The sequence below is a fragment of the Nicotiana tabacum genome, chromosome 1 (genome assembly GCF_000715075.1).
Source record: "Nicotiana tabacum cultivar K326 chromosome 1, ASM71507v2, whole genome shotgun sequence".
In the NCBI taxonomy this organism is placed as follows: Eukaryota; Viridiplantae; Streptophyta; class Magnoliopsida; order Solanales; family Solanaceae; genus Nicotiana; species Nicotiana tabacum.
In genome coordinates, this window is record NC_134080.1 from 42,476,461 (window position 1) to 42,501,711 (window position 25,251).

The 25,251-nt window shown below is 35.7% G+C and overlaps 4 protein-coding genes across 8 annotated transcripts; 1 reads left to right on the forward strand and 3 right to left on the reverse strand.

Annotated features, from left to right (window-relative positions):
- The first annotated feature begins 2,989 nt into the window (after positions 1-2,989).
- On the forward strand, positions 2,990-5,547 carry LOC107827567 (uncharacterized). Its single transcript, XM_016654723.2, has 4 exons — positions 2,990-3,734; positions 3,823-3,937; positions 4,024-4,144; positions 4,550-5,547. Exons 1-4 carry the CDS (start codon positions 3,634-3,636, stop codon positions 5,356-5,358), a joined length of 1,146 nt encoding a protein of 381 aa, XP_016510209.1. The 5' UTR covers positions 2,990-3,633; the 3' UTR covers positions 5,359-5,547.
- Positions 5,548-7,254: 1,707 nt separating this feature from the next.
- On the reverse strand, positions 7,255-13,561 carry LOC107827566 (dicarboxylate transporter 2.1, chloroplastic). Of its 4 annotated transcripts, XM_075250275.1 has the most exons (8): positions 13,329-13,560; positions 12,536-13,240; positions 11,713-12,026; positions 10,703-11,151; positions 9,973-10,099; positions 9,663-9,752; positions 8,432-8,556; positions 7,255-7,640 (listed from the first exon to the last, which is right to left on the reverse strand). In XM_075250275.1, the coding sequence occupies exons 2-5, from the start codon at positions 13,154-13,156 to the stop codon at positions 9,984-9,986; spliced, it is 1,500 nt and encodes a 499-aa protein (XP_075106376.1). In that variant the 5' UTR covers positions 13,157-13,240; positions 13,329-13,560; the 3' UTR covers positions 7,255-7,640; positions 8,432-8,556; positions 9,663-9,752; positions 9,973-9,983. The 4 variants fall into 4 exon arrangements, with proteins under 4 accessions (XP_075106376.1, XP_016510208.2, XP_016510206.2 ...); XM_016654722.2 differs by lacking the exon at positions 7,255-7,640 and having other exon boundaries at positions 8,324-8,576; positions 13,329-13,561; XM_016654720.2 differs by lacking the exon at positions 7,255-7,640 and having other exon boundaries at positions 8,324-8,556.
- Positions 13,562-15,911: 2,350 nt separating this feature from the next.
- LOC107827563 (uncharacterized) lies at positions 15,912-21,475 on the reverse strand. 2 transcript variants are annotated; one of them, XM_016654715.2, is made up of 4 exons: positions 21,042-21,475; positions 19,152-19,610; positions 17,744-18,100; positions 15,912-16,934 (listed from the first exon to the last, which is right to left on the reverse strand). In XM_016654715.2, exons 2-4 carry the CDS (start codon positions 19,539-19,541, stop codon positions 15,987-15,989), a joined length of 1,695 nt encoding a protein of 564 aa, XP_016510201.1. In that variant the 5' UTR covers positions 19,542-19,610; positions 21,042-21,475; the 3' UTR covers positions 15,912-15,986. The 2 variants fall into 2 exon arrangements, with proteins under 2 accessions (XP_016510201.1, XP_016510200.1); XM_016654714.2 differs by having other exon boundaries at positions 19,152-21,475.
- LOC107827565 (uncharacterized) lies at positions 21,018-23,816 on the reverse strand. Its single transcript, XM_016654718.2, has 5 exons — positions 23,612-23,816; positions 23,449-23,507; positions 23,234-23,283; positions 21,571-21,713; positions 21,018-21,475 (listed from the first exon to the last, which is right to left on the reverse strand). The coding sequence occupies exons 1-5, from the start codon at positions 23,629-23,631 to the stop codon at positions 21,148-21,150; spliced, it is 600 nt and encodes a 199-aa protein (XP_016510204.2). The 5' UTR covers positions 23,632-23,816; the 3' UTR covers positions 21,018-21,147.
- Positions 23,817-25,251: the final 1,435 nt, after the last annotated feature.

The window sequence follows — 25,251 nt, forward strand, 5'->3', positions numbered from 1 at the left end:
GCGAGATGGTATGTTACGGAACATTTTCCTGGTGTGTTGGGTAGCGTTCGTTCCTTATTTGCGTACCTGTGAGAATGCTCGCATTCCTGTTCTGAGCCAAAAAAGAGAGTATAATAGGTTAAATCCAAATGAAATTGTCTGTTACATTGGCCTGGTAAGTCGGTGAAGGGGGAATGACGCTGTAGGATTACTTGCTTCGCCCCGTGCTCAAATGGCGGTTTCAAATTTGGCAGCCGTGTTTGGATTTGTCGTTAGTTGCGTCTAGGATTATCGTAGGCTGAACTTTGCCCGTTGAGATCTCGAGACCGAGTCCCGATCCGATCCCTTCCGATATGCACAAACAATAAGGGAAACATGTTATGCTTTGTTCATAAATCACAGAGTGCGTATGGGTACGAGAACAATGCAAGATACGCCCATTTTTTCGAAAAATCGCATAGTTGACTATCGTCCCTTCCTAAGAGGTGGGAGTTCAGGCCGGTATATAAAGTAAATACGTTAAATAGGATTGCGGTCATGCTAAGTGCGTGGTGACCGTGATTTTACTTTGAACATGCATATGACGTGCCAAACACATCGCTACAGATGAGGCATGGGTTTTGCATAAGCATCAGACATAATTTCGATTTCATGTAGAGATCCGGCCCAGATTGGTTTGGTTATCTCAAAAGCTTATCTATCACTTTTTCGAGTTGGTATTTATACCGAGATGGTGAGGCTATGACAGTCTAGAAGTGATACTGGGCTGGTTTTAGATCTAAAGAAAGCTAAAAATTTGGCTAAGAAATCCCCACAGATGGCGCCAAATTGTTTGACCAAAAAGTGTTAAGCTTTTTGCTAAACTAATTAATGAAGAAAATGGAGGATAAATTTTGGCCAAGAATAATTAACTCTAGATCTAAGCACATTGAATACGAGAATCGAATATAACCGAGCTTATAACTCTTTTTGAGATTATAAAAAGACATCAAACATAAACGATAAGCTTACATCTTTGACGTATTGTTCTGTAGTGTAAGAGCAAAGAAGGAAAAGAATGAATGCCATTGATAGCTATGAGATATGTCTTTATTGATTCAGCAATGACGATTACAAAGATTTACAACCAAGATCTAGACTTTCGCTTTATTGTTGTAGGAGATCTTCTTCTATTCTTCTGTCCCTCCTACTTGTGGGAGGGAAGCCCCTTTTTTCCTCTTCTTCCCTCCTATATATATTATACATATTCCCTTTTGTTCAACGGTCTTTAGCCAGAATACCTAATCTCTCGATTATACTTTTCATCGCTCCCCTTAAGTATTACGATATACATTTTGCCGTACAAGCTTTCTGATAGCTCGATCTCGATAGTGGCCGAGATACTAATCGTTATTACGCCTTGTGGTACGACCATGGCTTAGTCGACCCCTTATCATTCCTTTTAGCGCTAATCCACGTGTGGTCAGATTTTGACCCATACATACCTCTTTTGAATCCTTTTGTGCATAATCGTTGTTGGCAACTTTATTCTTTATTTTAGTCGATACTACCAGAAACGGATTCAGAATTTTAATTTTATGAGTTTAATATTTAAGATTTTTACCATTGAACATATTACATCTTTAAATTTATGTGTTCGTACCTTCTATTTGTTGCTATTTTGGTAGATTCTTATATATAAGTTTATGCATTATGCCAAAATTATTGGGTTCAGATAAATTAGATATCTAAAGGCTACATCTGCACCTAGATGCGATATGTATATTTTTTTTGTAGCTACTTTAAGGGTGGTCAGCATGAATAAGTTTCTGCGACGAAATAATTCTTTTCTATAATGGTGATAAATGCATGAGCACATGAGCTGAGTCTTAATTGGCGATAATACAAATATGGGTTGAAGTTCTACAAATACTTTGATCCTACAAAGTAAATTAAAAGTTAGATTAAAAAGAGAGTACAAATTAACTTGGAATTGATAAAGAAATTAGGATATAAGTACTACTTCTCTTTAGCTACCCCAGATAAGAATTTGTAGTCTTCTTTTACTTTTCTTTTTCACTTCAAACAAAATGTGGATTTGAAAGAGTCGGTAAAAGGCTTATCGGATATGGGAAGAAAGACTTCGGTCTATCCAATTCAAGTTCAAGATTTATGCAATTAAAGAGCTACATTTTGCAGGATTCTTTTCCAACAATATCTAATTGAATTCAAGACAAATCATTACAAATACAAGAGTGACAGCAAATTGTAAGAACCAGAATACTGTTCAGGTGAATTAAAGAGTGTATTGGTGATGAATTAAATAATTTAAATAGAAGGAACCATGGTTGGTAGCACACATGTTTTTAATGCAAATATATGAAGTAAGGAGTTTTTAATGTTTTCCATATTACTGTATCAAGTGAAAATATTTCTTCTAATAGGAGTAGTAACATTTCAGCTAAATAATCCTTTGACAATAAGTTTTGCTCAAAAATAGTTTTGACTGACTTTAGGCAAAGAGAGAAAAATCATATTGTCGAGTAAATTACTCAATTTACTCTTCAACCTAGAGGGTATTAGCGGCCGTTTTCAGCATTATTTTTCTCCCACAAGCACGTTCTTATGCTTTACTCACTTGTTTGTCACCGAAAACACACAACTTATTTTTTTTGTTCGACTAGCATGTGTTAAATGTGAGACCTAGACCCTCACGAGTTTAAAACGCAAGGCTTATTAACTTATATACTCAACATCTTTCTTGTGTTTTGTCGATGTGGGACTCTGTATAAAGTCGGGGTGTGACAACTTAAAATTATAATGGAAGGTAATTTTAAAACGTTTAAACAATAATGCTAAAGAGTAAAAGGGGCGCTGTAACAGTGAAACGCACAATGGAAAGAAGAGTGGATTAGATAGTATATTATGAGGCTGGGGTTTGCCTAGCAATTTCCCCCCTACCGACAGTGACAATTATACATCATAACTTTTTTCTACATAGCTACTATATATATATTACCCCACAAGGACAAAGCTCATGAATGAATGGTCAGGAAAGAGAGAGGGAGCAATGACCCTTTGGGCCTGGGGAAGCAGGCATGTGTATCAGTGGGGGACACTCTTCACTACTACTATATCATTACAAACTTCCCCCTGTGAATTATTGTGCTGAATGACATATCAATGAAAAAGAAGATTATTTCAAGAAAGCCAAATATTTTAATAGTAAGTGCTAGCTTCCCCTAACACCTACTTTGTTATTTCTCCTTTTTTTACTTTAGTATCATCCCATGCACTAAACTCTTGTTATATCGGGATCTAGGAAAGTACCAAATCACAAATATTTATTATTCGCAATCTTATTCTATATTTTTGCAAGAAGTCATCGATTTCACAGTTCGAACTCATAACCTACTCGTCAGCACCTTTACCCATTACGCCAAATCCCTTCCTCCTTTTTTCACTGTTGAACCTTTTTTTTTTTAATAAAAGGATTGGTAGTTTCTCTAGTACTGTATAACTTAAAAATGTAATCTGCAGCCAAAAGGGTCCACTTGGAAGTCACAAGACATGTTTTCAAGCCCTTTTAAACCTCAATTTAAGTACAAGAATTTTTAGTTGTTCTAGTTTTATACATATTGTAGCTTCTTCTTCTTCTTCCTCTGTTGTTGAAACATGCCTAAACCTGGTCCAAGACCCTATGAATGTGTTAGAAAAGCTTGGCATAGTGATAGACACCAACCCATCAGAGGTTCCCTTATTCAAGAAATTTTCAGGTATTTTTTTTTCCTTTCCAATCATTTTAATACATTTTCAAAACCATGAGAAGTTGTTTTTATGATTGCTTATGTCTGTTGAGAGTAGGATTGTGAATGAGATACATGGCTCAGCAACTAAGAAGAATAAGGAATGGCAAGAGAAGCTCCCTATAGTTGTCTTGAGAGCTGAGGAAATTTTGTATTCCAAGGCCAATTCTGAGGTTGAGGGTCTAATGCTTTTACCAATTTCCCCTTTTTTTTTAACTATCTATTTGTGTTTTATTCTTACCAATTCTTGTTTGCATAGGCTGAATATATGGATCTTAAAACTCTTTGGGATAGATTGAGTGATGCAATTGACACTGTTATTAGAAGAGATGATAGTACTGAATCAGAATCTAGAGACCTCTTACAACCTTGCATTGAAGGTACCCCTCAATCTGCCTTTCCTCTTTTTTTGTTAGTCATATGCCAATGTTGATTTTCAGTTTGCAATGTGACACGTCTGAAAGGTAGCCTTGGCGTAACTGGTAAAGTTGTTGCCATGTGACCGCGAGCCGTGGAAACAACCTCTTGCAGAAATGCAAGTAAGACTGCGTGCGATAGACCCTTGTGGTCCGGCTCTTCCCCGGACCCGCGCATAGCGATAGCTTAGTACACCGGGCTGCCCTTTTTTAACGTGACAGCATCTCCATTCTAACTTTTCAAGTTCTGTAATTTGTGCATACTCTCTTTAGAAGTTGGGATTATGGTTCTTGATATAATTGTTTAGTTATGGTTTTGCATAGTGGATGATTTGATTGAAACATATTTTTTGTTGCATGATTGATTAGCTGCTTTGCATTTGGGTTGCTCTCCAAAAAGGTCATCAAGAAGCCAAAGGAACAGTTCTCCAAGATATTATCTAAGCCCTTTAACTCCAGAGTCTAATTCTGGAAATTCCCATGACAGAATTAGAGGAAATCCTATTCCTAGTAGTCCATTTGTCTCCAAAGATCATAAATTTTTATCGGCTACAGTCAAAAATCCAAACCCTTCTAGCTCAGAAGCTAACAAAATGTTTCCTTTCTCAACTCTGAAATTTCCTCCATCTGTTGGTATACAAACTTTGCCAATGCAGACTGCTCGTGCCTCACCTAATTCTTGCTCTATGTATCCTTTGTATTACGGTTCTCAATTTGAACCTTCTGGTAACAAATTTGGCTCTAGACGTGATCCCGATTCAAATGCTATGCTTGTGGATGAGAACAAGAAGTTTGCTCCAAGAAATCCTCGGTCAAGTAACTTAAACGCTTCAAAAGTAGCTTCTCGGGCAGATTGTGAAGATGTAATTGGGTGTGACTTATCGCTGCGTTTGGGTTCTTTTGTGGTTCCGTGCACTAGTGTTGACAACACTTTGCCTGAGGAGAACAAAGGTGGTGATATATGCAACTTGAATGATCTAACTCCACAATTCAACAGAGGTTTGTCTTTCTTCTTAAAGGAAAATGCTGATAAAAATCAGCTTGAATCATCTTCAAGAAAAACGAGTTCCAATGGCAAAAATACGAAAGTAGCATCAGTTTTGGAAAAGCGAAAACTCGTTGAGGATCAGCAGATTTATTGGCCGGTGAAGCTCCCGTTTAACAAGTTCAGGTCATAGGTTATTAACTTTAGTTTCAGTAGTTACTTTGACAAATTTTGGAATAGGAAAGTGATAGTCTGTGTCTTGTAGTCTCCTAGCTGTAGTTTTGTATTTGCTTTGATGAGGTTTGTTTGTAACTTTGTATGCTGCAAACTGCTCCTTTTTGAAGTGTTTAAATTCAATGAGTTCCAAATCCTTGAAGAAAAATCCAGTGGTACTTTCTTTGTCCACTTGACTTTTACATTCAAGATCCACCGACCTACCAAAAAAGGGTAGCCCGGTGTATTAAGCTCCCGCTATGCGCGGGGGAAAGGCTGGACCACAAGAGTTTTGTTGTACGCAGCCTTACCCTGCATTTCTGCAAGAAGCTGTTTCAACGGCTCGAACCCGTGACCTCTTGGTCACATGACATCAGTTTTACTAGTTACGCCAAGGCTTCCTTCACACGATCCATGGCCATAATGGTCCAAAAATTAGACCACACTAAAGACTGTGGCAGTAATAACGTGGTGGGAGTAAGGATGAAGTGATTGATTAAGAAGGTCGTGTTGCTTTTGAAGTGAAATGAAGGGTCTTTTTCAGAAAAGTGCCACTTTTGAAGTGTTGATATCAATGAATTCCAAATCCATGTAGAAAGATCAAGTGCTACTTTCTTTGTGAACAAGGCTGTTTCTCTGCTCTTAATCTTCATTTGGTATATCTGTACTTTTAAAGAGAGATGGGGGCTGGGAAGGAGGCATCTGCTTGTGATTCTTGCATAAACCCCACTTGGATTGTACATTCAAGATCCATCAACAAAGCCAAATGGTCCCAAAAGAAAAAGATAAGACCACACTATACATACACTGTAGAAGTAATGAAGTAGGGTGTAAGGGGATGAAATTATGGACAGGGACTTTGTTGCTTTCCAACTGAAGTGAAGGATCATTTCACAAGATCTGGTTACTGAAATGGGGATAACTGGACCCCCTTCTACTAGTATTTTCTTTATGTACACCCTATGTTTACACGAAACCAATTAGTGCAAAACATAGTGTAAGCATTTATTAGGATAAGTGATGTACTTTCATTTTAGTTATTTACTAGTAAGGTTAAATTGCTAGATTACGTGTTAACACATAGTGTAAGGGGTCATTTTTGTTGGGAAACAAGTTATCCCAGGATTAATTATCTCGGGATTAGTTATCCCATAAAAATAACACTATAATCCTGGGATTAGTTATTTTTATCCCAACCAAATGTGGGATAAACTCGTTTCAAATTTAATTTCGGGATTAACTATCATTTATCCGTCTTACCAAACGAGTCTTTAAGTATTTATCTTTCTCTTTTTCTTGTGTGTGTGTGTTTTCTTTTTCTGAAAAACCCAAGTGCTGGAAATGATGTTAGTGAAAGGACTGCGGTTTTGCACATGACCTATATTTTCTTTTTACTTCTATTGCATGAGTTGAGTGAGCGATTTTCACACTTTATACACCATGATTGTATATCTGATGCTTTCTTGATTCGAAAGCCACTATGACACAGGCAGATTTTTGACGATCTTTTTTCAAGAAAAAAGGGCCGTTTAGTGGTGACATGAGTCATAGAGTACATTGATATAAAAGTTTTGTACATAAAGTTAACATTTATTCAAATGCATTTACCATCATAATTAATAATTTCATTTATTGAAAGAAATTTCTGTCCAAATGAGGTTTCTATTCTGCCTAAACTTAGAGATAGATATTACGGATATTGAGCTTGGCATGTGCATGCTACAAATCTTTTCAATACCATTATTTTGTATATAGATCCATGATCTATAACATTTTATAGAGATGAGTTTAAGTTATATACGCTGACAACGTGAAAAACTTTTATAGTATTAGTGCAATTAATCGTTTATATCAATTTATTACTTTTTTTTCCAGGTTATCGTATCATTCTTGATTCAAACAAAAGTGAGATTAACATTAAATAAGGGGAGCCTTGGAGGCTGGAGCAATGGTAAAGTTGTCTTTGAGTCACCTATAGATTACATATTCGAGTTGGGAATTATGCTTGCCTCAGGATAGGCTGTCTATGTCTGCGGCATTTCCTAGACCCTACTTAAATGCGTAATGTTTTGTGCACTTGACTGTCCTTTCTTGATATTTGATATTAACATGAATGAATGTTGATAATGTTTGTCCTTCTAAGTGGCAACAGTAAACAAACGCTTGCCTCTAAACCACCCTCAAATAGGGCCAGTAATTCATGAAAAAACTGAACAACCATTATCTACTGGTTTCAGCAGGGAAGATTGTCTGCTCCAGTACCTAACAAAGCAGTCAGAGAAAGAAATGTCAAAAAAAATGTCTTGAATTTAGGGGTCCTACCTGTCTAGTTATCTTTCTTGTATTTTCTTAGAAGGATGAGTACACTAATGGAAAAAGAAGAATACAAACATTACTGAAATTAGTCTCCTCGCTTATAGTGAAAGTCGTTTTTAACAACCATTCCAACTTTTACTTCATATGACTTCTTGTAGCTAATCTTAATACTAAAAAGACTTCGTATTAAAGGAGAGGCAGCGCTTCCATCTTAAATGGGCCTAAGCAGCGCAATTGTTAAACAAAAAAACAGAGAAAAAGTTGGGCACGTTAGGATTCAAACTTTATGGGATCAACGGTTGATTATCAACCTTTAAGGTTCTCAACGCTAAACCCATTTTATTTTTAAAATATAGGTTCATATCTATTATTTTATTATAATTTAGTGATATTTATACATATATTTATGCTCCACATTGAAAGTATGGGGTTCGGATGAACCTATTACCGCAACATTGCATCCGCCCCTGAATCTTACTGTGGTTGCATCTGCCTTTTAATTTCCTAAAATGGTTACTGCTATGTTGTATCATCTGTGAAATCAGATCTTCTGTTGGTTAAATTAATGGATCTTCCGATTGGAAATTATAACAAAAAAATGCATAGTTTGTTAGAAGGTCTGATTCTTCGAATGATATAATGGAGTAATCAACCTCAAGTGAATATATACATCTTCAATTAGGAAAGTTTACAACGACACTTTCCGTTTACATGAATTTTATGTACAGATAAATCACCTGCCAATCTGATATTTTTCTTCTCTGAAGTTTTAATTGAGAATACACCAACTGAAGAAATGTCATCTTCTATTAAATCCATTAAGCAGAAGTTTGAAGCAAGTGCATGAGTTAAAGTTCCCTCCCTGTAATGGATCAAAGAGAGCTGCAGGTATTAAGATTTGATGATCAAAAACAAAAGAAGTACATCAAAGATAACCGTATAATTAACTTCTGTGATCATCTAAATGCTTGTTACTTTTGGCCAGCTCAGTACACAAGGTCCGTAGAAGGGCCGCACCCCAAGGGGTGTTAATGTAACATATCCTTATCCAAGCATTAATGGTTGCTTTCAAGGCTCAAATCCGTGACCTATAGGTCATACGAAGACAACTTTGTCATTACTCCAAGGCTCTCCTTCAAATAATTTGGCTAAAATGATAGATTTGTGGAAACATATGGCTCATTCTTTGGGTTCTTGATTGAGTTCCGGAGAACCAAACTTGCAATACGTAGCTGTCCTCATATCCTAGTATTATGCTTAATATTTTCTCTCAAATGAAGTAGCAATGTATCACATTATTTTAGATAAACAATAACATTTGCACGAGAGGGCTTATTATAGTAGAGCATGGTGGCGAAACCAGGAATTTTCTCAGGGATGTTCAAATTTTAAAGAAGTAAAAAAATTCTTCGACAAAGAGCGTTCAATATATATTATATATCTATAAAACATAATGTTTTACTTATATACTTAGTGTAATTTTCCGATGAAAGGTGGTCGGTTAACCACCCTTTCGGACATGTGGCTTTGCGCCTGGTAGAGCATTAATTAACACCACTTAGCTCTAATAAGTCATGCGAAGATTAAAGCTAATTTTTCCATAAAGGTAGTTATTACGCATGTCCAAGTGATGGGATTTGAGAAATTGGTCCAAGCAAAAACCTTTCTTTAAGATTCAGTTAGAAGCCAAGTTCCACGGCGACAGTAAACTGCATCAGAAGATCCCTAATCTACTTTTCTTTGGTTCCACCCGGTGTTTAGTATCCGGGACTTGATTAAATCCATATTCACGCCGGAAACTCCCATATTAGGGGTCAAGCGCTCTCTAATAAAGGCGGCTCCATATCCAGAACTCGAGCCTGAGGCCTCTGGTCAAGGATGAGATCCCTAATCTAATGATGCAACAAAGCTTAGGATGACAAAATGTATGTTTTAACTCCGCCAAAATAAAAGCTCAGATGGTAGTACCTTCAAAAAACATTATGAGCCTCTTGTGCCAATCAAACTGACTTCAATTAGAAATACAGCCGATCCTGAAGTTCTTACACCAGAAAATGCCTGTTACATATTGCAAGCTCAATAATAGATTCTTATGTAGCAATTAAAGAATCAAAATACACAAAACATGGGGTGAGTTTGAACATTCTGACAATAATTTAAGTTGGTCATTAGTGACAGGGAACTTTGCAGCTGCATTCTTTTGATGTATTTACATAATCCAAGAATGCTTGCTTAGAAAAATATTACTATAAGAAAGGAAAAATGAACATTCACTTACATATTTTAGTCTTAGTAAAGACCAAGAATCTTCCACCAACCAGCTCCTACTAATCCCCATATGACAATATTAATAAGAGCAAATATAATGCCCAATTTGAAGACATCACGTAGTTCCACATAACCAGCTGTCAAAGAAGAGCAATGAAATGAGATTAGTTCAACTTCCTCAAAATTAAACTTTTCGAATGCATCTAGCTTTATGTTTTTCCCCTCTTCTACCCATACACGTACCCCGCATAAGAGTTAAATTTTTGGCTAATGCGGGTTGGGTTGATTTTAAGCGGGTTAAAATGGATTGAGTAAATAAATGAACGGACAATGATCTGCCCAAAAATTACTTGGGCTGAGATGGATGAGGTCAAGATGGGTTAAAATTTGGGTCATAGTCCAACTCGCCCAACTCTTACCAAACTTTAATTAATGGGTGTTGTTTTCTTATTAATTGTTTAAGCACCAAATAAGACTCTTTTCTTTTGTTATGGTCATATTTAACATATCAAACAAAAAAGAATTACTTTAGAGATATTTTAGCAAAGTTGCTCATGAATCAATTAGGACAAAAAATTTACCCAACTTTAGATGGGCTACAAGATAGGCTAAGTTCAATAATGGGCGGGTCAATGTGTGGCCCAACCTTGAACGGCTTGGGCGGGTTGAATGAGTTTGGGCTTAAATTACCACCCCTGTGGTAGGGGCCTACCTAATACTGCATGAGTTAACAAAATTACCTCCATAGTATACTGCAGCTTGACCACTGCTGTAATGTGTCAATGCACCAAAAAGGTTAGTGTTGTATCCCAAAGCCAATGCAGCAAAGAGAGCAGGAACTTTTGATGCCAAACACATTCCAAGAAATGCAGAGTACAAAGCTGCAACATGAGCAGTTTGACTAGCAAACAAGTAGTGAATAAAGAAATATGCTGATTGAAGGACACAAAATGCCCCAAACCAATGTAGGGATAGAGATTTGAGGAAGTTAGCCACAGCATTTGACATCCAGGCAACAACTCCCAGAGTAGTTAATTGTGTTGCCATCCCTATTAGTACACCAAACCAAGCTAAGGTATCCCATGCTGATTTTTCACTTAAGCAATCATCCCAATCAAGTATTCCAAACGCCAAAAGTAGTGATAATCCCAGCATTGCCGTGATAACACTTGCTAGTCCAAGAGCCTCCCTGTATTATATATAACAGTTGATGAAATAGAGAAGTAGAGAAAAGAAAAGATTGCAACACTTAGATAACCAGAAATTGAGATGAGTCCGACTCTAATATCATTTTTAAAAAATGGATATTGCGCTTAACTCAACCAAAAAGTTAGCTCATAAGCAGTGTCAGAGTCAGCTTATAGCAAGGGGCATTGACACCCAGCGGCGGAGCTAGGGAGCGGAAGGTGGTTCACCCGAACCTTCTTCGCGGGAAAATTACACTGCTTATATAAGGTAAAAAAAATATATGTATATATATATATGTTGAATCCCCTTGACTTCTCCGCATGTTTAATTTTTTTTATTTTTTGAACCCCTAGATAAATTTCCCGGTTCCGCCGCTATTGACACCGCTTCCTAGGAAAAAATATACGGTGTAGGTAGGAATTTTTTTTATATAGCATATATACTATATATTGACTCTCCTTAATTTTTTGGTGTGTTTATATATTTTGACACCCCTAAAAATCCAGGTTAACAGTAGACAACAAAAAGGAAGAATGAAATCAGGAGGAAAAAGTTGATATACCCAGAAATCCATAGTGCTACGGTTACAAGCATGACTATCATCATCACCCACTGATCACTTTTGATGGGACCCATCTGATCCAGCCTCCTTCTAGCCATTAATGGAGCATCTGGTGTGTCCTTCATTTCTGGAGGGAAAATCTTGTATAGAATAACTGGAGTTGCTAGAAGAGATACAAGTGCTGGTATACATGAAACCTTGAACCAAGTGAGCCATTTACTTGATATTTTTACTCCTAACCCCTCTGCTAATTTCACACACAACAGGTTTTGTGCAGCAGCTGTTAGGAACAGGGCACTTGAGCTACTAGAACACTGTAATAGTACACCACAAAATAAATACTTGGCATAAAAGACAGAAAATCCAACATCTGATGTATAAACAGAAATAACACACAAACATGTAATATACAGATATACTTCAACAACAATAAAAAAGGGGTGGCAATTTGAGCCCAAACCCATTAAGTACAGGTTAGGTCGGTCGTTGACCCGCCCATTTGTTGAACTCAGTTCATCTTGACCCAACTCATCTCAACCCATCTAAAGTTGATTCATGAGGATTCAATGACCCTTCCATTTATCGACTCAACCCATTATGACCCGCTCAAAGTTAGCTAAATCTGTCCATTTGACACCCCCACAATAAACTAATAGCATTTCCTGAAATATATATGGAGCAATAACCTATTATAACTAGTTAAATTGTAATAACCTATTATAGCTAGTTAAATTGCACTAAAAGTGTAAATCAAATTTATAGTACTGTTAGTCCATAAATTAAACATACTAGGAAGTGAATAAATTAAAGAATAAATGGCAACCTGCAACTGAGATTGAACAAGATAAGCACCAAGCTTCTTAGCAGAATCATCCTTTGGGTGACTATCAGCAGTGACAGCCAATGACTTAATAATGGGCAAGAAGATCCCACCAGCCCTTGCAGTTGTACTTGGAATAGCCGGAGATATTGTCGCCTCACTCAAAGCCAAACCATAAGACAAACCCAAAGTATTTTTTCCAAGCCAACTCACAAAACACAAAGCAACTCTATCACCAAGTCCAGTTTTAATAAACCCTCTTGAGAAAAAGAATGATGCAACAATTAACCAAATGACTTCATTGGTGAATGCAGCAAATGCTGCAGCGAATGTTAAGGTTTTCGTGACGACGGTGAGCGTGAGGCAAAGGAAAGCCCACGCGCCCACTGGCAGTGGGCCGAGGATTAGACCAGAGATAGTTGTAAGGAAAATGGCTAAGAGTTGCCATGCTTTAGTGGAGAGTTGGTGGGGTTTTGGTACGGCGAAGCGAAAGAGTATGCCTATTAATATGGATATGGCTAGTGGTATTGGTTTTGCACCTTTCCATGGTGGAAGTGAGATGCGACGACGGTGGCGGTTGGCGTTGGAGGTAGGGGAAGCGAGGGGAGAACTTGGAGTTGACATTAAGACTCAATTCAAAACTTTAAGGTTATGAATACAAAAATATCTCGAGATGAAAACAATGATGCACTTGCTCCGGCTATGATCCTGTGATTTGCATTCGACACCAAAATAGAAGAAAAGTTAAGAATTTAGCATGTAAAAAAGGAAAAAGTTCACATGTCGTGTTTCTTACCTTAATATACAAATTTTATTAACTCGTTGAGCGAGGCCGCCTTATGTTCTATGAAACTTTTACTATTGAATAATTCACTTTCAAGAATGCAGTGTGAATCAAAGCAAAACGGTGGTTAATTTATGGCTAATGTTATGGGTGGAGTGGCAAGTGGTGGGTGGGACGAAGAAGTTAAGTGGAAACGGAAAAGAGGGGGGAATGGGAGGTGGGGACGATAGCTTTTTGAATTACTCCTATATTGGATTTTAGTTGACTGAAAAAAAACTGACATATGGACATATGTGATATGTTGGTATTACATTACATACCCGTCACGGACATTTTATTCCCTACCTTTTGTCCTTTTTTGGTCGTTTTTCTCTCTTATATTTTTTATTTAGTGTATCTTTTGTTTTGAAACGGACGATACTCTCTAGCAATATATAGCGGATGTTCGATTCATAAATTAGGAAAGTGGTCACGTTAATGCATGCTCTGTGTCTATGAAAATTAACTTTAATGTACCAGAAATCGAGTTTAATAATCGGCAAATGATTCTTGTAATAATCCTAATATTAGAAAGTCACTAATTCTATGCTATCAACATCGTTTTATTGGCAGGCCAAACGAGGCTCCCATATGATTAGCAGATTCGGATTAATTCTACGGTATATGATCGAATGATTAAATAAATTAGAAAGAGAAAAGGAAAATCGTTGCACAAGCTTTGACGCCAAAAGTTTTACCTCCCTAACAAACTTATCTTATTGCCTTTTCAGACTGCAGTCAGTAGCATTATCTCTATCCTTTTTTCTACCTTTTTTTAACCTGCAAATGATCATGATTCGAAATTACTTTTCAAAGAAGTAATAATTTTCATGTCATTTTCGATTAAGATAAGGTCGAGAGCATTTCCACTTTGAAAGCGACGCTACTACTCCAACTTTATGTTTAGGGGGTGTATATAGTATATGTCAGTTGATTCGGATTTTTCAATTACCAAACCAAACCAATGGCGTCGAGTTTTTAAATCTAAAAATCAAACCAAACCAATAAAGTCAGGTTTTTCAATCTCGATATTTTCTGGTTTTTGGATTTTTTTTTCCCGGTTAGCACAAAATATGTAACTTGTGCTCTAAATATTTCGTTAGTCCTAGTAAGATACAACTATTTAACATCTTTTCCAAGAAAATAATGCAATTATATGAGATAAGTCATAGTATTATACTAAAATATTCAATAACAAAGATAATAAAATTGCATAAAGAAAATATTATTAATTAATAAGTCATACTTAAAATTAAAATAATCTAAAAATATTATATAGATGATGATAAAATAAGTATAGCTAATAAGTAGTGTTAATTTGGTTTGGATAATAGTAAGAATAATAATAATAATAACAAGAAGGCAAGTTCGTAGATGCGACACCATGATGCTTGAAGGTGTTGAGATGGTGTAGACTTAAATTTACAAGACGGGAAGTTGTTTCAAAAAGACTTAAAATTTTTTGGAATCTATGATGTCTTATCGAAGAACACAACACGAAGGAAACAAAGCATCTTTATCGGCTAGTTGGTTGGTTTAGCCTTTTACCGTACACTTACATTAGGTTTGGTGTTTGATAGGTCTTTCTAGTATTGTTAGAGATTGTATGCCATCTTGGCATAGGTTTGAACTATTAATTACCCTGAATGACAAGTTGTTGAATATTGGATCAGATCAAGCCCAAATGGAGTAAAATGGATATGGAGGATTCATATAGCCAAGGCAAACTAGCTTTCTGGCTGAGGTGTAGTTGTCACATAAATATGGTTTGGATTTAAGGGTTCTGATTTGGTTTTTCTATCTATTGAATGAAAGTGCAACATATTTACCATAATTGAGTTTTTCTTTTCCTAGAAGGAAATTATAAATCTCCCGTATTTTTCTAGTCCCTTTTCTTGGAAGAAAATGTTTGGATTTCTATTAATTGAGGGTCCTTTTTTCTCGTTGAGTACCATCTAGTGGCAAAGTTAGGAATTTCTCCAAGGGTGTTCAAATTTAAAATAAGTGAAAAAAATTTCTAACAAAGGATGTTCAATATGTGTTATATAACTCTAAAACATAATATTTTACTTATGTACACAGTGTAATTTTTCGACGAATGGTTATGACCATGTGGCTTCGCCACTGGTAGCATCCAAAATGTAGCCATATGGGGTTTGAAAGTCCTATTTAGGGCGAGAATTTTTCGGGACAAGTGTTAGTGCGTCACTTGTGTTTGCCTCTTTGTGAGGTTGTTTAGGGGGAGAACTCGATATTTTGTACTCTCTTTTATATAGTGATCATTGCTCATTTTCGCCGTGGATGTTGGTCAATTGATCGAACCACGTTAGATGTTTGTGTCTCTTTTGATATATTTCTCTTTTATTGACTTTATCGTTGTTCAAGGTTTGTTTTGCTAGTTTCAGCATGACACCTGATTATTTCGATCCTAACACGCGGACCATATTGGCTGTCCATCTTGTTGAGTTTATATTAACACATTCCTATTTGTGGAGGTACACATTCATATTTGCGCAGGTCTGCATATTTTGAGTGTGAAAACAGAGACAATCTAATTGTGCTTGCTATATGATAATGCATTCACATTAGCAGTACTCTGATACACACCAGGCAAATTAAATACTATGCATCTTACAAATAGGAAGGTGTAGAAGTAGCAGAAGAAGAGAAAGGGGATGATGTTAAAGACGACGAAGAAGAAGATAGCAAGTAACTCGAATTGAACTCTATCTGCAACCGATGATGTAGAGAGAAATAAGAAACTGTCTCCTTTTTCTCTTGCTCCTCGAGTTCCTTTAGAGGGATAGCCGCGAGAAATCTGTTGATGAATTCTCTGCAGCATTCTTTCCCATCACATATTATTTCTTCCTTAGCCTTAGTATCATTTTTCTGTGTCTTCTCCTCCGCGTTAACCTTCTCATACATTGTACTGTTGTCGTCAAACTTTAAAATGTATGCTTTATTGCAACCCTCAAATAGCCTTTCTCCCAATGTATCAATAATGTAATAAGCGTTAGCTTCCACCTTCAACACGAAGAAATGATCGTTCCAACTTATAATATATACTCTAGGTTCAAATGCAGTGTCTTCTGCAATGCTGCTAATCTTGTCCCATATTTGATCGAATGACATTACCCCTTGCAATGATTCAAATTTCTCGGGACTAAAGAATCCAACGAAGGATTGATCATGCGATATGGCTATAGGTCGAATACCAGCACGCAAGATAGTCTCCAAATCAAAGTGCTTGTTTGGGAAAACATTGATGTAAGTATCACTTTGGCATAACTTTCTCCATTCTGAGGAACCATGTAGTATGAGATTATCGAATTCTGACCTCGTGGGCATTGCATCTCTATTCGACTGCAGCCAATGGGAGATCACAGCGACTAGTGCTGTACAGGCGCTCTCACCAGCAGCCTTGTCGCTACACTGGTCAAAAGATGCAAAGAAGACATTGGTTTTGAGCCTTGTTTGTCCATCCCTACTTTGTAACTCCTTCACTTCCCAAGCAGATGTTGTGCTGCTGCCTTCATTTTTGTCCCTTGATTCAGTAGAAGGCTCAGGCTTCTCTACTTTCTGTTAGTGGAAAAAGCAAAAGTATTTGACAACAAATTTTCACCTTAAAGCATATTTAATCTAGGATAAGAGAAATCTTTTGACTATATTAAGTGGATTTTCAGCCTAAACATAACAGAATCAACTCATATTGTTTGTTTTACCTGTTAACAATGTAGATGGTTTCTAGGATAGTCAACAATGAGATGCTATAGCAAATAGTTAAAAATTACAGATGAATATACAGCTCATATATAAATTTTACCGTGATATACACCTGTTAGATTGTGAATTTGGTCTTGACTTGCTCCAAATGTTTGACAATGACAATATTTATCTTCGTCAATTTTAAGCTCCCAAAGACATTGACTTCTCAGCTTTTCCATTTTTTTCGTTATTCTACTCCCAAATTAACACTCATTTTAGCTTAAAATAATTATCACTTTAGAATTCGAGACTAGAATTTGTCAATTATTTTAAACTATACACTTAATATTAAAGATGTAGTAGTTCTTTTTAAAACTGTCCGATTCTTAAAACGCATTTAATAGGGTTAACTTAGTAAACTATACCTTGTATTTATTGTTTCCTTAATGGACTTGAAGAGAGTTAAAGCAACATTTGACGATGGGAGAAATCATTTGTTACATTTATTTTTCCAAATCCACCTTGTTTTAATTAGAAGATTGTTAATTAAGTGAGATGTTTAAAGAAAGATAAATAATAGTTTGTACAAATATTTTGTAAAAACAAATATAGTACTATTAAATGTCCTTGTAATAAGATATGCAGAAACGTTAATTAGTTTAGTTTAGTTTTTGCAAATGTACCTGTTGGCTGAATCGCGACACAACACTAAAGCTACGACTTTTTTTAATCAACGGTTCTGCTTTACTCCTCGTTGGTTTAAGACTCAATCTCCTTCTCTTCCAAGAGAACCACCCAACTTTGTTGACTGAGTCAGCCTGAGTTTCTAAACTCGGCATCGATCCCGACTCAATCGTCTTTGGTTCCACTGCTTCAAATGTGGATGACTCTTCTTCACTCAGCTGGTTCTCCTTCTGTGCTTTTCTGTCACACAGACTTTTACTCTTAGCTAAACTTTGCAGCTGACTTGACTCGTTTGAGTCACGGGCACAACCCGCCGAGTCTTGAACATCTCTTATCTCAGCAAATTTTATTTTGACCTAGAATTATTGAAATTGACAAAGTCAGAATAATCATATATAATGGGTAATTAAAAATACTAAATGGCTTTATTGAGTCATTTTATTTAATAATTTTCAGAAAAAGAGGGACTTTCACATTATTATTTTTCTAGAATGTGGTCAAGAAAAATAGGCGTACAACATAAATTAACATATATACTCTCCTTTTCAAAAAGATTGAACCTATTTTCTTTTTAATTAATTTTCTTTTAAAATAATTTCTTTCTAAATTTGGAAAGTAATGTAATTTTAAAATTTTCATTTTATTATAAATAAGATAATTTATGGACAGACAAAATATTTATGAATTATTTTGGACCATAAATTTAAAAAATCGTTCTCATTTTTTTAAAATTTTAAGTCCAATCAAATATATTCAAAAAGTGAAATGAAGGGAGCATAGAATAGGATTGAGTACATTATCAATCATTGTCCCTTAAACTGCTGGAACATCAAGGAATTAGTAAGCTAAAAGCTGTCACTTTTGCTTAGTTTATTAACAAGTCAGAGAACATATTCTACTAAATTATCGGCAAGATTTATTCATTACTAACCTCAGATATTTGACTTGTCAAACAACCTTCCCCCCCCCCCCAAAAAAAAAAACAACAACAACAAGCGAATAGCGTAGAAGTTTGACCAAATATGGGATTAATCCCAAAAGGAAACATTATGAAAATAAAACTAATATTCTGCTGTGAAATCGTGTCAAGAAAGTTTGATTACACATTTTAAGTTTTAATTATCCCAAGAAATAACATAACAAAGGTAACAATTCGAAGATTTATGGAAATCTTAAGGTACTTCTAAGCTAAGAAGCTAACACAAAAATTCCTTTAAAAAGAGAAGAAAAAAGTAAACTAAAAAAACAGGAATTAGCATCGTACAGATTGTGTCACTAAACAGCATATTTCCTTGTTAAATTAGTTTAACAACAGATTAACAACGAATTATAAAAAAAAAATTAGTTAGCTTGGGCAATTTAGCGACGAAATTCGTAGGTAAAGAAGAACAAAAGGATGGAACTTACATGGAGAGTGGCTGATATAGAAACTCTACCAATATTCAAAGTAATGGGAAGCTTCTCTTCAACTTCAGACACCATTTTTGAAGCCATTTCTGCCACATTAACCACCATTTTTCCAATCACCACCATTTTTGCCTCCAAATTATTTGAGTACAAAACATTAAATGAGACATCCCAAGGCGAATACTTTAGACTTTGATAACAACCAGAAACCTCTGTAAAACAACAAACATTCTCAAACTCATCTCCATCATTATTCCATTCAATGGAATTATTAGCTGGTCCTAATTTCTTCACGATTCTCCGACTTGTAACATCTTTCTTCTGCTTATAATGAAATGGAACTAATCCAAACTTGGGTTCACCTTTCCATTTCATCTTAATTGCCATCATCTTCAGCCCATCAAATGCTTCAATATTATCATCAACTCCTACTTCTAGTTTCAACGTCCTAATTTTCACCTGAAACTTTTTAATTTTCACCATCTTCACCACTATTGAAATTTAAGACTTTGTTCAAGACAGAAAAATATATTGCTATGTATATATATATATATATATAATGAGAAGAAAGATAGTTTCCTTAGCAAGGAATGAAACAGAGGAAGGAAACGAGAAAATATATATAAATTCAAGAAAAGAAGAGGAGAAAGGAAGTTGTCATAAGACAAATGAAGAGGGGACACGTCAACGCGGGAAAGGAATTTCGACACGTGGGAAGTACGCGTGTGTTTAGAGGAACCAAATCCTATGACGGATTTAGGATATTCGTGTAAAACATGAGAACGAAGTGTACTTTTTGTTCTCCCAACGTGTTAAATTTGATTTTAATTGTTTGCAGTTCAAAGTTCAAACTATGAAAATATAATATTTGTACCACGGGATATAACATTTTGAAGATATTCTGTCTGATACGGTACATATAAAAATTTCTTCTAGAGATTGAAAGTCTTTTATTTGACTTGTAACTGGTATCTTAGAAGGCCCTTTTGGATTATTTCATTCAATAGTGTCCATTTATACTTTGACAACAAACAAAAAAACGAGTATGCATTTAAACTCTCTTTTCTAATTGATCTAACCAAAAGATGATCAAACAGCTTAACTAGATAAATGTTAAAAGCTGTTTGAGTTGGCGAATTCCATTTAAAGCTTATAATACTTGTCCTTCTGACCTTCCAACACACCAGTCTATAGGTCCAAATATTTGTCTTTGAAATTCATTGAATAGTATACATTTAATTTAAAATATAATAACTAAAAAGTAGTAAAATTTCAAACTCCTAATTCCGCCTCTATAAGCAATAGTCTAAGGCTCGAAGGGAAGACGCTTGGAATTGGCTTTTGCAGCTCTCCTGATAATGATCATTACTACAGAAGGGTATAAGAGAGCTCAAGTTTAAAACGTAAGGTTAGCACTATCACAATTCACAAGTACAGATTCAAAATTTGCAAACAACGACTAACTCATCAGTCGTTGTAATGATCCAAGGTACACCTAAAAACAAATTCTCACCTATATACACAATACACTTTCATACTCTGCCACTTAACTCAATTGGGGCTTTCATTGTTGTTTAACTTTAATTACGTTTGCGCAAAGTCAATATTCAACTAAAAAATGAAATATGATGAAAGAAGAATGAACAAGCCGGCATCGTACAACATCAAAGGTTGATATTAACAACTTAAAGAACCAGGAAAAATGAAGTGCGCATATTACATCATTAAAAGAAAAAAAGATCTGAAATAAAGTTTGAAAATAGGAAGTTTTAATTAAACCAAAATTGTTTTTCTAAATTCTGTTGAATTGTAGTGAATCTTCTATGTTAAACCAGACAAATTGCAGTGAGGCTCTTTGCAAAATACTTTAATGTAACGCTCTTTGCGTACCTTTTGCAAGTTGCAACTAACTCAACGGATGAATGATGGTATTCGACCGATACATGACAAGGCAAGAGAACGATAAGATTTACCTTAATCGCTTTTCCTGCACATTCTAGGAAAGATCATAGCGGTAAATAGCTGCTAATTTAGTAGAGCACTGTCGCTCCACGCCGCACCACGTCGCACCATGCAAAGCGCAATGACGTTGGTGGTCGTTGGTTGAGGTGGTGGAAAGTCGCGGTGGTTCGAGCGGTAACGACCGGCGACAGTTGGTAGATTTCTTTTTTCCTTTTCTATTTCCATTTTTGTTTTCCCTTCTTTTTGGCTTTTCATCCAGGGTCGGCTGCGTGCTTTGAAGATGTTGATGAATGGCACCCAACGGATCTGCCTGGAAAGCAGGATGATTAACAACTGCTTGAAACTGATTGCTTTCCGTCAACCTGTTGGAAGTATACATTCTTATATTAGGAACAAATTTCTCTATCATACAAAGGACAAGGGCTTTGAAAGATAAAACGAAGTTTTAAGTACTCACACTAAATTTTTCCTATTTTTACTTTTCAACTTGAACTCTGCAGGTTTTGGTTGCTGAGAGGCTTTGAACTCTGGGAGAAACTCCGAAAGCTCGGAAAGATCATAAGCCTTTAATTTCTTTTGCCTACTTCTTACTTTCTTCTTCTGGCAGAAAAACGAACACCAATTCAGCAGAAAAATCATAGGGTATAGCTCCAAGAGAAGCATCAACAAGAACAGAACCTTCTAAATTTAATTAGTCAACTCATTAACAGAGAACTGTAGCACTATGTTATATTGTATCACGTAACCAACTCCAATATCCAACATTAAAAATGAAGTATATCCTCCAGCCATCATTGTGTAGAACCACTGTAGGCTCTTCCTTGAAACATTAAACCATGACGCTAGATGCAAATTTTTGGGGCTTAATAATTAAGAGTTAAGTGACTGAAACCACATGAAAGAAATTTGGACACAGGAACTGATATTTTAGGAGTGCACGAAAATGGGAAAAAATAAATAGGAAGTTATTTTTAGGGCTGGTGAAAGCGTGCTGGATAGCAAGTTGGCAACTAGAACTTATGTTACTCTTCTTTGCATCTTAGAGTTAACGGCGAACTTAAGGACGATTATGCAAGAACAATAGATATCGAGACTCAGAATTGCAAAAAATACAGCGACAACATGAATAATCAACTTCAAAGAACCTGTATCCTAATTCCCAATTGACGCATTAGCTCAGGTGAAAACAACATCATACAACTTAAGAAAGTCACAACTTTCCAAGAGCATCTCTTGGGATGTGATCCCATTTAGAGCGACAAAAAGCAGAAAAAGAGCAGCAAAGATGCAATTAATCAAGATGAGACTTTCTCTTCTCTCTGTAACTGGTAGGTTGACAGTTTAGGAGAGTTTTTTTTTTTCTGGTATTGAGCTATAAATATTCTCTGTGGTAATAACATTGTTTATTTACCAAAATAAATGATCAAGATGAGACTTATTAGACCACTATGGTCAAGCTGTCTCCTTTAGAAGAACTAATCAAAATTAATATGGATACTTGACACCAATGCAACCTTCACTATCTGGCAGTCTTCTTCAATTTTTATTTTTCACAGTTAAGTCAAATATAGGAAGCACCCACGGATGTACACTCCCAATTTCATCCAGCATGTTGTCCCGTATATTAAACTAGAGCACGTGAAAGAGAGTGAATCAGCCAGTATGAAAGGAAAGCAGAATAAGCCTTTATTCTAAGTCTTTTACTTCATCTATTTTTGGATACAGAGATAGAGGCGAAATATTTTAGGTGCATCATTCATTTCTACAGTTCTAAACCCCCCGAGCAGGGGCGGATACACCTTGCGGCAACCAGTGTCACGTGACACCGCTTCGCCGCAATTTTTGTTAAATATGTATATTTAGAAAGTATACAAAATGACAATATTGGGTATAAATATAAAAAAATGACACCGCTTTTCATTATAGTGATTTATTCATTCATTCATGTTTTCAAATTTTGACACCACTTACCAAAACATCCTGCGTACGCCCCTGCCCCTGCCCCTAGTGGAGTATGTTTACGGTATCAAGTTAAAGACTCGATAGCTAAAGTCAACAATGATTGAAACCCTAGGACAATAAACAAAGTTTCTGCAAAAAAAGGGGGCAAGAACACAAACCTTAGTAATAGACTTCTGGGCAGCTAATGAAGTAACTGTCTGTTTAACCTCTGTAGAAAGAACCATGCGAAATTTCCAGTTAAAATATACATTAGTAGAATGCAATCACTAGATATGTGAACTCAAAATAGATATGCCATAACACACACACACACAAAAAAAAAAAAAAGGAGACATCTATTAGACAAAATCGAGTATAAGGTCAAGAAAATTACTAGCATAAAACTCGAGCTTCTTTTCGAATTTACGTTCAGCTCGAGCGGCTGCATCTCCGCTGAAATACAAAAAAGCGAAGAAAAATTAGAGAGTGAGAGAGAAAAACTAAGGGTAATAGATAATACAAAGCTTAATTAAGAGTACTAGTATTTAAGATCTGACCGTGAGGCTGTCTTCCCCATGCTTGACGGGGTAGTAAGAGCAGCGGCCTTTGCTCTTGAAAAGCTAGGGCAAGAATATTTATTGCTAATTTAATGAAGATAGCGATTGGCAAGAAGAAGGTTGAAAGCCTGAAGGCTGCTGTAGTAGACGATGAAGATTGGGAACTCTTAACTGATGAAAAGATGGAAGCCTAATGTCCAATCTCATTTGTTTAGTTTTGGACTTTTTGATTTTTGATTGTTGGGTTGCGCTGTTGGGCCTCTACGCTGTCTGTGTGAGATTACGTAATTTGGCTGTCACCTTTTGAGGCGCAAAGTTGCAAAATTATAACACTTTTTGGGGGTGGTCTTTAACTTTTGACCCCCGCTTGCTTATGGGCAGAATTTTATGGTTTTGGAATTCATATTATACTTCAGAAATTTTTAACCTTTAAATAAAAAGAATTCAAGATAGGTTACTAGTTTTTGAACTTTTACTAGTGCAAAATCCTGGAACGATTTTATAGTTTTTAAATCCCACATTATACTAACAATTGAGAGTTACTACTTTAGGCCATTCTAACTCCCGGAATAATTCCTGAATTTTGAATTTATAAAATTCAATAGTTGTTCCTGGAGTTACTTCATATTTTAGATAAAGGTATTTTTGTCTAGACTTGTATTTTCGCATTAATAAGTGACTATTTTGCCAATTCGATTTAAAATATAGCTAATAATAACCAACCTAAAAAGGACTATTTACCAATTTTTCACATTAAGAAAGGTGCTCCAACTTGTGTAACTGGGCCGGCCTGCCATTGACAAATTGGATTCTTGCTAACTGCATTAAGTTTTCCTAAGAACTCACTACATTGAACTTTCTGAAGCTAAACACTATTTTACAAGAAATGAATTTTCTTTTTGACTACTGTTTAGAAGGGTAAGAAAGTTTTGGTTTGACCAAGGGGAAAAAATAGTTGAAAATGTTAAACCTAGAGCCTTCTCATTAGGCTTTATGATGAACAATATTAAACCTAAAATCGAAAAGAAATTAAACCTAAAAAGCTTAGCTCATTTTTTGCAAATATATGTGTGTCCGTAAGCACGTCTACATATAAATGTAATGTAGATACTTTTTCGCGTTCACGAATCCTCCTTAGAATGTATACATGATTTTGTGGCCATTAGGCAGTTTTACGTAAGATATATATGAGATTGATCAAGTCAAAGTGAAAATACTTTGCGTTTTCTTATCAAAATCCATTAAGATAAAAAAGATTGTTCAAACAACCTAATGAAGTGATTTGAATTGGTTTTATTTTTTTGAAAGTTTACCGTGACCATTAGGCAATTTAAATTTAAAATAAAGAAACGTGAACCGAAAAAAGTTGTCCTTAGTGTCAATTGACCATATTTAAAGTTTATATCCCTTTGTAAAAAGAGAAAATAAATATTAGATTTTTGTACCTCTCATCATGTGATTAGACCTCTTACCATATTTTGCGAATGACTGAAATTATTTTACTCCTATCAAATTTCACCTTCTACTTGATGTTGGGAATAAACCCCTTACCAAAATAATATTCACGGTAATAAAGCGGAATAATAATGTAGCACCGAGATACGGTAATTAACAAGAATAAAAGAGTAACAATGACACCA